The 12947-nt window shown below is 41.5% G+C and overlaps 1 protein-coding gene across 3 annotated transcripts in view; it reads right to left on the minus strand.

Moving 5' to 3' along the window:
• The window catches only part of SLC6A6 (solute carrier family 6 member 6), a 51404-nt gene that overhangs the window by 13399 nt on the left and 25058 nt on the right, over positions 1-12947 (minus strand). For all 3 annotated transcript variants that reach the window (XM_029087395.1, XM_010177674.2, XM_029087396.1), the window contains 3 exons: positions 11348-11582; positions 5248-5380; positions 1756-1890 (listed from right to left, as the gene is read on the minus strand). In XM_029087395.1, the coding sequence (XP_028943228.1) occupies positions 1756-1890; positions 5248-5380; positions 11348-11582 (503 nt within the window). The remainder of the gene's footprint in view (positions 1-1755; positions 1891-5247; positions 5381-11347; positions 11583-12947) is intronic.

Genomic DNA, 12947 nt, shown 5'->3' on the forward strand with positions numbered 1-12947 from the left:
ATAGAGGAAAGAAAATTGTTAGCGTCAGAATCCACAAGAACATAATCTTTACAACAGTTCCCATATCCCCTCCCCAGAGATGCTCAGTATTTCTAGTTTCTTAAGTCATTCAGCTGATCCTTCCTGTTGGCGCAACAATAAATGTGTTTCAGTGCAATAGGAAATGCAGAAGTATTTATAACATTGCTCATTTCTGTTGTAACTCATTTCAGTTAGAATCAGCTGACAGTCACTAAACTGAGGATGTGAAAATCTTGAGAAACAGGTTTGTGTATTTGGTTTGTTTATTTTTCTAGCTTTCTGGTTGTTTTTGTAACTGTTCAAAATGCAAGATAAAAAGCCATAGGGGTTGGGGGAAAACAAGCAAAATACAATGCACTTTATAAGACATGTATCTTATCTTGGTCTCATGATTCTTTCTCCTGATTACATCAAAAAAACATATACAGAGTGAAATAACAGTACACTATCAACTTCTCGATTAGTAAATACATAGCAAGCTATCAAAATGCATCCTTTGAATCCCATCTGTTCACTTCTTTCTGCTAATGCAACTCTGCTAACACTAGAGAAACCACCAATGAGTCTGAGTAAGTGAGAATTAAGACTGTAGACCATTAACTCCTCCCTCCCACCATTGCTTCCCAGCACCTTGCTGACTGGTGTCTCCTTGGAGATGATGCTTTTGCTAGACTGTGGGAGAGGGCCTGCCAGCTCACATGAATCTCTTCTACATTATCGGCTGATGCTCTGGGTTTAGGGCTAATAGTAGATCATAAAAATTATAGAGTCCCATAAAAGAAAATTCATACATAAAACATAATGTCTCCTGTGAAGAGGGTGTCTTGTATAAAGAGGGCAAGACTAGAGAATAAACCAAATTTCCACAATGTTTCTTTCAATGACACTTTTCCTACTTCAGTTATTTAGCTACCGTCGGAGCTTTATTTTAACCAAATACTCATTAGAAAGAAATAGCAAAGACAGATGTTATTCCCTCTCACTGTGACCAACATTTTGTTATTTTCAAAGATCCCTTGTTTTCTTTTTTTTTGGGGGGGGTATTACTTCTTTTTTTTCATTTCTCACATGATCACTATTGTCTGAAATGATGTTGCTCTGCTCAAGTGTCACATATTCGCACTCTGTGAGCACAGACAGGAATCTTCATGTAATCACAGCCTACAGAGAAAGAGTAAGCCTAGCTCCACTAGCCAGGGATAAGCAAACGGTAGTTCCTGTTCCTCAGAAAGCATTTTTCTCCTCCTTTGCATGGGTGTTCATTCTTCTGTTATTTCATTCACTTTTTTCCCAATCTCCTCCTATTGAGCAGCTAAGTGACACTGGTACTCACAGTTGTCGCTTGTTGTTCCATCTGTGAAGCTCACGTGTCTCTCCTTTGAAACTAAAGGCTATCCTCATTAAAAAAAATGCATCTCCCTTACCTTACCAACAAGAAAGCTGAGATTGTATAACGGGACAGAGTCTACAGCCTCAGAGTCCTTTGACACAAAAAAAATACACACGCATACACACACATACATACACATGGAGAGATGCATTAACACATATAACAGTGACCTTCTCAAGCAGATCTCTGGAAAATATAACCCAGCATTAATGTTCATGCTATATTTTGACCTCTGAAGACTGTGGGAAAAAAAAAAAATCTAGTGCCATTACATCACCACCATCACCCTCCACCATCCCCCTCTGTATAGGAAATTGTCCTGCTCCCCACTCCTGGTTCTGTACCTGTGGGTCAGCTAACCGTGAGATATCAGGATAAAGATAAAACTTGATGCCTTCTGCAGCTCCAGGCAGGGTCACACCACGGATGAGTAGAACAAGGAGCATGATGAACGGGAATGTGGCAGTGATATACACTACCTGATTTAAAAAAAAAAGAAAAAAAAAGAAAAAAAGGTATGTTTAGTCTGTGGTAGTCAAAGCTACACCTCCAGAATCAAGAGAGATCTAACAATGGGAATTCAAAGCCCCCTCATACCTGAAAAGGACCCAGCCTGAGCTTCTGTGTCTACTTTTAGTTTACGAGTCTTTATCACTTTATTGCTTTAGGTGTGGATGCAATGCAGGTTCATTAATCCTTCCAGAGCCCCCCAGACAGTGGCCATGTTATTCAGCCTGAGAACATGGAGGATGTTATACAACTCATGACTTTTGTTAGAAATTCTGCCTTTGCCCTGTTTGTCCTCCTCATGTGACAAGTGCACCTCTGCCAGAAAAGCTGAAGAGATTTCCTCACTGAGGGTGCATGAAGCATTACCTCATTCTTTATTTGAACTTAAAAACTGCAAACTGTTTTGCAAGCTCTGCTGCTACCTCTACCTTTGCTGTGCAGCCTCACTACTGCTCCTACAGGCAATTTCATGAGGCACTTCTTTCCGAGATTAAGACAATTTGGTCCATGCTCTTGTGTCTCCCTTCCCATCGTCTTGAACAAACGGCATCAGCCTCAACAGTGGTAATTTCCAGTTCCATAACTTCATTCTTGCCCTTATTGCCTATTCAGCAGCATCATTATTGGAAAATAAGGCTCTGTTCATCCAGTCTGAGAATATGTCTTCATTATCTTTAACCTCTATTCCCACTCTCTTTGAATAACAGCCTACTTCTTCTCTTCTTGTTATCTTTTCATTCATTTGATGAAAGAGCCCTTTGCTTTAATCTCCAGTGTGAGGATTAATTGAGCTTGTATTTGGACAGTTCTATCTTTAGACCCACACTTTTTGACCTCTAACATTTTGTTTTCTTTGCTCATCAGTGCTTTTTCTCATTTTTTATATAACCGCTGTGTTACAGTCAAGAATCACTACTGTCCAAGAAAGGGCGTTTTTCATGGAGTCAGATGATCCCCTCAGGTAATTAGTTTGCTGCCATGAGTTAAACGTATTTTTGTTTTCCAGAATTTAACTACAGCAAAGCTCCCAGGATGCACCATTTTTCTTCCTAAGAGTGTCCTCTGAGAATGAGGAGAACTCAAAGCCTGCATTGCCAGATTGATTTCATAAAATGAAAGGAAATCTTTTCATACATGTCCTTTTTAATTATCTCCTTGAATTTTCTGTATATTTTCCACTTGCAAACAGCAAATATTACACATTAGCCCAGTTTCACCAAAACCAGGATATAAGGGGGATTTCTGTGCTTTCTAATTTTTTGAATATAAGCCAAGCCTATGAAAAAATCAAAGTTTTCTTACAAAAAAATATATGCCTTGACGTATTTGCAGGAACTGAGCAAATGACACTCAGAAAGTGGCCTTTGTGCTGCAGGTAAAGATTCTCTTGTAACACTGGAGGTGTTTTTAAGACCAAGTATATTATTCAAAGCATAAGCACAACTATTATTTTTCCTCGTGATTCCATGTTTATTTGTCCAATATGCTACTACAAGATTAAACACTATGTCTTTTTTTTTTTTCCGCTCTCCAAAGAGTCATTAACACACTGGAAAGCAGGGAAGTGCTATAAACAACCATCTACTAAAGTAAACTAGGCTTCTCAAATAATTTAAGTCCTCCATTAGAGTTTACTGTTTACTTTTGTTTGACCTCAAAGTTAATGGAGTCAACCAGAGACTTTCCAATGGTTTTGTTGGGCTTTGGCTTCACGCTCGCACGAGTTCAGACGCTGAGGAGAGGAGGCAGCAAATTCCTACCAACTTCCTTGTCTTAGAAATGAGACCATTTTTCTGGATTTCCAGAAAAAAACAAATTTTTAGATAACTGATTTTAACAGATCTCTTTTCAACCTGTTACCTTCACAAGGGCTTGAAATAGTGTACCATAGGGAACTTGGAAAAATCTCTCAGTGCTACCATAACCTTTAGTGAGCAGACACCAGGCTCACCAAAGGTCCTGGAGAACCACACACTCCCACTCAGCTACTGCGGGAGATTTATTGCATTCACCTTTACTATAAAACTTACACAATCACCTCATTGGGTCACATCAATCAGAGGAAACAGAGAAGCAAATATTTTTGTCAACGTATGCTTTAGAGGTGTGGAAGGTGCTCTCTGGGGTAAAGCTAGTGGGAATCCAGGGCAAGGCACCAGCATGATTTTAATGAGGCTCCATGATAAAAATAACAGAAAGCAAGACAGAAACAACAGTAAAGTTTAGTCAACAGTGGAACTGAAGAGGTCTGGTTTCCTAGGGAGTTTTGTCTTCTGGTTGATTCTGCAGCGTGTAACAAAGTAAAACTGTTAAATGATGCTTTTTCTGCAGTTGAGGCATTTACAATTGCTCACCTCTCCTGACTTGTCTGGAGATTGATGAAAGATTGGTTCCTGCTTTGGCCTTTCTCTCAGGTGGGACACTAATGGGGTCACACCCTTTCACTGAGTTGACATGAAATGTGTGGGAACTTAGTATCTTGAGACCTCTCTACCTCTGTTAGATTTATATAAAATGCGGCCTCAACCAACAGGTTTGAAAACTAAGTTACACATATGTGATGGCTTCAAAAGTGTTTTCTCATTAAACTAGGTTTAAAACTATGGTATGCAAGGGACAATAATATGCTTCACATTGTTAAATCATTGGCCAAGATCTGCTGTAATTTTTTTCCTGCACTGGAGTAGGATGAGGTTCAGGAATGACATAACTGTTATCCTTTAGAGAAAAACATGACTCCAAAGAGCACACGATGAGACTGAAAACACAAACTATCTGGGACCTCTGTTAATGAGAGTGCTTCTAAATGAGTACCTAAGTTTAGTCTTCTGTGTCTACACAGACCTCTTCTGTAAGTGAGTGGGATTTAAAAAATGCTATGCATCCAGTAGTTTCCACTGGCTTAAAACATCCCTACCCCAGCTATGTTAACATCCATTCTGCTGCACTGAGAATGAACTTGGCTTGGTGTGAGAGCACGGGCAGGGAGAGCACAACATCACACATCACAAGCCTAAGATCTTCCATGCTCACGACATGCATCAGTGGGACGCTTGTCCTCAGAGAGGCAAAGTGGTACTTGAACCATGCTTGTATCTGCTGCTTGATGCCATTCTAGTAATGGCTACTTGACTCACAGGCATTTTGGGCACTGTCAATGACTTTCCAAAGTCAGCTGAATCAGAGAAAGAAAAATCCTTCTTTTATTCGGTGCAAAAATACATATTTTTGCAAGGAAATGGTGAACATCTTTAAGAGCAGCACTGCTTAGTATTCCTAACAGCTGCAGACTGCAATGATTATAAAAAGGGTAAAAGAGCACTTACTTTCCCAGTGGATTTGACTCCTTTCCAAATGCAGAAGAAACATATCACCCAGACAAGGAGAAGACACAGTGCTAGATCCCACTTGATAATACCGATATCTTCAATTCCTGAGGACAAGCTCAGTACATTGCGCCTGAATATTTGAAAAGACAAAAAAGAGAGATACAGGAGCTCAGCTGGTGTAGGGTCTGGTTGTGATGTCTGAGAATTCACAATAGTGTAGGGTAGCAGAGGTATGGGCAGACCCCTACCCTTTGAATGCTGCTTGCTAAGTCAGCATGGCTTATGTGAGCAAAGCTGAGCTTTGCAGCTGAACATCTTCCCGAGGTTTGTGGGACTCTTTTGTTCAAGATACTGCACAGCATTTCATTTTAAGTCCTTCTCAGCAGTCCGTGACCACCTCAGTAAGAGATAAGAAAGTATGCTCAAAGAACTGTGGCTTTCACACTTGCTCCCTTGAAGATGCAAGACCAGCTCACCCTGGCATTGCGATGAACCCTGGCTTTGAAGCCACGTGGCAGCACTGCCCACAGTCTCCATCATGGATGTTTGTAACTGGCCCTCATTCATGGGCTTCTCCTGCTTTTCAGTCTATTGGCAAGACTGTCGCAAGGAGGAAAGGGGAAAAGCAATGCAAGGAACCATCACGCTGCATGGCTCTGCAGGACAAAGGCTGGAGCCGTTATCGGTTCTCCTCCCGTGGTCCCCCAGACACAAACACTGCCTGGGTGCACTGCTGTCAGCCCTCAGCACCACCGCCACCAGGGTCTTGTTTAGCTAACTCAAGGTATTTGGTAAACTTTATTCTGTCACTTAGGTTAATAAATAAAAAGAAATTCCTAAGAAGGGTCTTAAGGGAGCAACTTCCGACCATCAAAATGCCCGGTTCCTGAGGGGAAAAATTCATTAAGGCTTCTCTCATTCAGTGATTACCATGGGTCAAACTGATTTAAAACTTCTTTTTTTTTTTACTTTCATGCAACATACACTCCCCTCACACAATTGGACAGACCTTGTCACACCTGATACTTACTTCATTTGTCAAATACATATGAAAGAAAACACTGTTTCTTACTGTTCACTTAGCTAAAACTCCTCTGCAAGTGAAGCTACTAAACTCTGAAGACTTTCTGCAAGGTTTTTTTAAGTCAAGGAGAATTTTTACCTCAGTCACAACAGAAATGCCTTGCCCTGATACTAGGGAAATTAACTTGCTACCTAACAAGCTGTTAATTAAATTTTATTTTCAGACAACTACAAAAATCAGCCACTTTCCTTCACCTAAGTCGTGGAGAGCTGAGAACACAGCAGTCTGGGGTGCCATACCAGGGTCAGGCCCACAGTGTGGTGTGCGCAGCTTTGTGTGTGGATCCAGTACAAGACAAACCACTGTGGTTTGTTTTCCACCTGAAATAATTTAACTTTTTTTTTTTTTTCCCCTACAACCAAGGAAATAATAGCAAATTAAGTCACTGATGGAAAAATTGCAATTAGTTTTTGGAAAAAAACCCTGGACTGACCAGTTTAATAGGACTCAAACACTCACCCATCTGTTTTTGTGGTTCTGTTTGCCAAATTCACTTGGATTACCTGTGTGAATGTGTTCTCACACCCAGTGCTTTATTCTCTCTGAACGTGAGTGTATTTTGTTATGGAAAAGGACTAATGGCACCAGACAGGGTAAGTCTGTCCTAATCAGCACAGCTATTCAACAGTTACGAGAAATCCATTGGTAATGAATATTTGGCATAAAGTTGCAGTCCTGGTTCACCTGAGTCCAAAGAAACCAAGGAAAAACCCGCTGTGCATATACAAAAGAAGAAAATACATTTCTAAGATGACAAACTTCAGCTGCAACCTTCTGTGGCTTTTTTAAAAATAAATAGCAATTTTCCAATCTAAGGGGCAGTTCATATTAAAAAGGCAACCTATAGAGCTAGCTCTCGGGAAGTCATGAATAATTAACTGCAAATGCATTTTAGAACAGGGAGCTCTACTAATGCATGCAGTTAAGATTTCTTTGGTTTTTATTAGGGAACTAATAGCAAATGGTCATCTCACCTAGCGTTTGCCCCAGCAACCCTTTCAAGCTGTTTTGGAAGGCACTTCATTGGGCTACCAAGAGTCAGATATATTACTTTTCCATGGTGAGGCAGCAAGTGCAGTAGGTGATGTGCTGGCTTTCTCTGTCCTGGGTTATCTCATCTCACAAGGACCGACTACCTCAAGGAATCCACTCAGTATTACCAGAGGAGCCTCAGCATTAAAATTGTTTCATGACATCTAGTCCAGCATATTTTTGCAGCAAAGCACTCAACCTGGATTTGTGATACCCTTAAAATTCAAGTTCAGGAAGAAGCACGAGCCAGGCTATGCTGATAGCTCTTCGATTCTGTTACACAACCCACTGCTGCTTAGATTCAGCCAAGCCCACTCAACTAACTTCACGTCATTTATCCATGAAGTTGTTACTAATTCTAATTTATAGTCTTTGTGCTGTCATTAACTCTCACTCATATATAATCAATGGGACACAGGATGGGGTCAAGTTTGTTGTAAACATGAGTTCTTGAACCTTGTTCATACACTAGTAAGTTCTAGTCATGTGCAATATGGAAATGTAATAGGAGCCGTAACTGGCTCTAGAACATAAACAAAAATAAAATGAGGAGAGTTATGCAATCCTTGAAGGATATTCCAGCTCGTTAATCAACTGAATGCAGACAGGACCTTTTGTAGCAGGAAAGGCAAAGCACCCTTTCATGTTGGAGGGACAAAAATAACTAACACTGAAGCAGTTGTACCAGAAGACTGTTAGAAGGAGAAAATGAAACAATTTTCAAAACTCTCAAGTTTGCCCCCCAAAGGCAGAGACAGCTGCCCTAGATTTTGTTTAGTTTTTGTGTTGCTCCCTTTGGGATTACATGCCATTAGCATGTGATGGTCTTTCTTGGGATTTGGACTTTAGTCTGCTGATTACCAAATATTTATAAACACTTGGCCAGCACCAGACAATCAGAGGTTTTGTTCAACCATAACTACCCCATAACACTTATCCCTTGTGTATTAATACATGGGTAAGCCTTTAAGGTTTTGGACTTTAAAATAAAATCTCCAGAAATAAGACCTGAAGCATGTGATACCAAGAGGTAAGTCTCCTGATACAAAGCCAGATTTGCTTAACCCCCTTTTATTGCTGCTCAAGCAAGCATGTGATTTGCACAGAACATTAATTCAAATGAACTGAAATGTCAGGCTGTACTATACATCCAGCCAGGCTGAGAAGGACACGTGTTATTCAGTGCGAAGAGGTTAATGCATCAATGTGGTCAATTATATATGGGCAGTGTTAGTTTCTCAAAGCAGTACTGATGAGGACACTACATAAATATCCTACAATAAAAGTGGCATTTGGTTTCAGAAACCAAATACTCACAAACCCCTGAATTAAATCAGAATTAATTGTGCCACAAAGCAGATGGATGTCTTCAGTTAAAGACTATTTATTGACCTGTCCTTTTGATGCAGGTAGCTGGCTGCCTGGTAGCTGGCTGCCTGGCAGCTGGCATTGTCTATGATGACAAAGTACCTGAAAGTTCTTGGAATTATTTTTAATTTCAGAACTATAAAGAATATTAGCATGGAGAAAAACTGGGGATTCTAAATGCTTGCACCATGTAAAAGCTAACATTACTTTAATTACAACAGTGTTGTGTGATCTCTGTCCTTACTTTAAGACACCAATAGTTGTTTATCCAGAGAGAACAGCTATTTTTAATACTTCTGTAAGTGCCATGAGCCTCAAAGGCAGCTCGGTCTGTTAAGGGCAGTTTTGCCCATGATGAAACAGTGAGCTATGGACAGTATGTCTGTATCAGTAGGATTACAGAGCCAAACTCCTCCCTACCATTACTCCAGGGAGGAGTTCAGTTCATAACGTTTAAAACTGTTCTTTGAGGACAAAAGTTAAAGTGGCTGTGAAGCACAAGGAGATTCGCCTCCATGAGTGCTGATCACTGAGCAACCTTTGCTCTGCCTGTGCTACAGAAACAGTGAGGGAAGACAGAGGGAAGGCGAAAAGCATTGTGAGGATCAAGGATTTGTCCTCCAGCCTGACTACATCTGTTAGGCTGTGTCCACAGGAGGATTTGGTTCAGCTTGCAGGGCAGTTCTGAGGACAGAAACTTGGTTTCTTTTAGAGGAAACTTAACTAAAAGCTCCACTCCTGATATGCTCCCATGAGGACACGTTCCCCCAACCAATGGACAGGCTGCCCTGCCATAAGGCCCTTCATCATGTACCTTCCATGTACCCACAGAAAGCTCTGGTGTCCCCTGAAGTCCTGGAGCCCTCAGGCTTTTACAATCCATTTTCCAACTCTCAGCCCTATTTCCTTCTGCTGTGGTACCTTCAGTCTCCTGAAGTGAATCTGCCATCTGGGGCCCCAGGGAGACAACTTAGCCCATAAATCTGTGCATTACAGGAGTAGAAACTTCTGGAGCAGTAGGACAACCCCATGGCCACATTGGGAGGCTGCTAAGCTCATGGCTGCCGCCAGGTACAAGAGGACCTGGGAGCAAAATTACTGCACAAAATTGAAGATGAACACAACACTTCTGAAGTTCTGGGAGAGCAACTCTATTTCAGGGACAGCAATGTGAACCCATGCTTCTTAGGGAGGCCTTGAGGAGACCTTTGAACATCCTACCAAGCCAGCCACTTATTTGGATTCAAGGATCTCAGTTCCACAGTCATTGTGGGAGAGCCCAAAGGAGTGAGAGTTGCTTCCTCTTCTACTGCAACTTGCCTCTAAGTTCCCCTAAAATATCCAAAGGTACCATTTAACAAATCTTTTCCAACCCCCTCCATATTTACAAGGGATGAAGTCACCTGGAAAAGTACCTGTCGCTCAACATGGAAATGCAGTGCTCGTGGCACAGTGAAAATGACTGCCCCTTACAGTCTGCACCCTCTCTCTCACATCAGTCACCAGTGTCTCTTGACAAACTGCTCATCCAAGATCCAATCTGCCCTTTGTATTTTGGCTCTTATGTTACAAATTCTAGCACAGTTCATAAGAGTATTTTTTCTAAACCTAACACATGCCAAATATCTTTGGCATGAGCATCATACCTGCTGAGGCTATTGGCTGACGCCTCTTTTTAAAAATAGAGAAGTAGGTACAAGTTGATCAGGGACCAAACTGGACTTTAAACATGCTGAAAAAGCCAAGCTGGGTCAGAAACTAATTCTGCTCTTAACTGACCATCCAAGCAAGCCAAGGTAAAAAAAAAAAAATCATTCCTAAGCTATTTGTAGATCATTTGGATTTAAGTTTACCTACAGGTGTCTTCCTCTGCTGGTATGTTTTGATATAAACACACAGGGATTTGTGGTCATGTCCATTCAGAAATCAGATTATTAAATATAATTTAAAACTTGAAAAATAAGAGAGAAATGGGAATAAGAAACTCAGGCCTGATGAAATCCAGGCATCTGGCAAAACAGAGTCTTCTCTGAGACTGCAGAGAAAAATGATGTAACAAAGATGACCTGAGAAACCCACAATACAGGACAACATTCACCACCTCTGACAGTTTTATTGGTGAGGTCAATGCCTTGCTTCATTGTCACACTGATAAGAGATGTGTTATAGCTTCACAAAGTGTACTGCAAATGCTAACAGCTGGGAAAGAGGGAAAGGCAACCACCATGGGGGTGATTTGTCACTGTTTCCATTGTAAATCTATGCTATCAGGGCATCTGAAGTGACTTGTTTCTGTTCTCACACTGCATTTAGAGAATCTCAACCAAGAAGGAAAAAAGTTTTCATCCAAAACAGAAGTTGCACCGGGCTTACTGGGCTTTTAGAGCTCACTATATGCTCTAGGATGAATGTAGTTATACATCTAATGCCTTCCTCCACTGCTCCCAGATTGACTAGTCTGTCTCAGTATGGGTGAGAACCGGAAGCAAACAACTGACATTCAGTTTTCTTTTCCTATCTAACATTCCCCACAGGCCTTCCATAAGATCTCAGGTCTGACCTCCAGCATGCCACCCAAGTGCCACAAAGGCACCACAAAGAGGGGGTACTTACTCCCAAAACTCTGTGACAGGAGAGGTGAAGTTAGTGGCATTCAGTGATAACCAGAGTGTTTTGTTCTTCCTGAGAGTGTCTTCCAAGCAGGTTGGTGTGTTCCACTTCTGGTGGCAGTGTGCCCATGGCAGGACGCTCTGGAACGACTGGAACAGGTAGTAGAGTCCCCAGGCCAGGATCACGATGTAGTACACATTCAGAAGGGACACAATCACTATGGAAGCATAACCAATTCCTGGCAAGAGAGGGAGAGAAAAGAAACACGCCCAGAGGTGACAGCTGCTTCTTGCTAGTGCATTTATGATCTCATGAAGCTGATGCTATTCCTGCTAGTATCCCACTCTACCACAATGCTGTTGGAAGCTCAACTCATCTTGCTCGCACATAAGCACAGACCTGTCACAATCTCTGACTAGCAGTGTCACTCAGGGTGGAGCTTCTGGCTGTGGCTTGCTGACATCGGAGGGGTGGTCTGCAGAACGTCTATCCAATTTAACGCTAACCTGACTATTTTAAAATTTATTAAAATGAAATCAAGTCATCAGCTTTGCTTACTTGGGAGCTACACCATCTCACATCTTAAGTACCTACTTGGGCAAGATCATTCTCACCACACTGTTCCCCCAAGCCAGCTTCCTTGGAGGCAGCTCGGCTGGGCAGCCCCTGCACCACTCCTACTTATCGACCGGCTCGCCTCAGCCTATGTGCAAAAAAAAAAAAAGACAGTTCTTGAATGAGTCAAAAAGGAAAATTCCAAAGCTATCAAAGTGAAAGCTGCTGTTTCTGCCCCAATTTCACTTGCGCAAAGGAAGCATGATATTCGTAGCTGTTATGGTTAATTAGATCAATGTTTAACTCTGCTATCAATATTTGACGATAAAAAATGTTCCCTGTTTGTTTTCATAAGCAGGGTCATGGGCAGATAAGGACGAGTCCTACACAACTTCAGGAGGTGGCAGAATGCTGTTCTGGTGCAGGCTTTAATTAAACACCACAACTCTTCTCTTGAGTTGGGCAGCTTTCTCCTAGCTTGGTAGTTCAACTCCACTGGCAGATTCATACTACGTCTTAAGTCAGAAGCAGTCACTATTTTTTAAAATACAAAATGCAAGGACTCCAGAAAGTCCCATTTTATGAAAAATCTTTTAGTATATAGGATGTTAACCTCCAAAAAGCTTACAAAGTTTGCCATTTAGGAGTAATATGAAAAAAAGATATTTCCTTTAAAAAGTTAGAGCAGTCTCTTACAAGAAGATGCCTAAGAAGTTCCCTTTAACATCACCTGGATGTCTGTACAGCTGCATTTCATTCAGGATATACAGCCAGTCACATTATTAGAGCTACAGTTTCTCTTCATGGATGCCTGGGAGACTGCTATTTCAATAAGGATCATTCCTTACTCCTCCTCGGAAAAAAAAAAAAAAAAGGGGGGAGGAGAAGGAATTACACAATTACATCAACTTCAGCAGCGTTCTGAGTCTTAGGTGAGCCATGGAGAAAGCCCTCACTTCTGCCTGGGGTGACATAAGGGGATAGAGATGACTGGAACAGCAATGGTGGCAGAGCCAGACACACGTCAGCATGAAGTGCCCACTCTTTC

This window comes from Antrostomus carolinensis, unplaced genomic scaffold (assembly GCF_000700745.2).
Source record: "Antrostomus carolinensis isolate BGI_N321 unplaced genomic scaffold, ASM70074v2 scaffold1571, whole genome shotgun sequence".
NCBI classification, from domain to species: domain Eukaryota; kingdom Metazoa; phylum Chordata; class Aves; order Caprimulgiformes; family Caprimulgidae; genus Antrostomus; species Antrostomus carolinensis.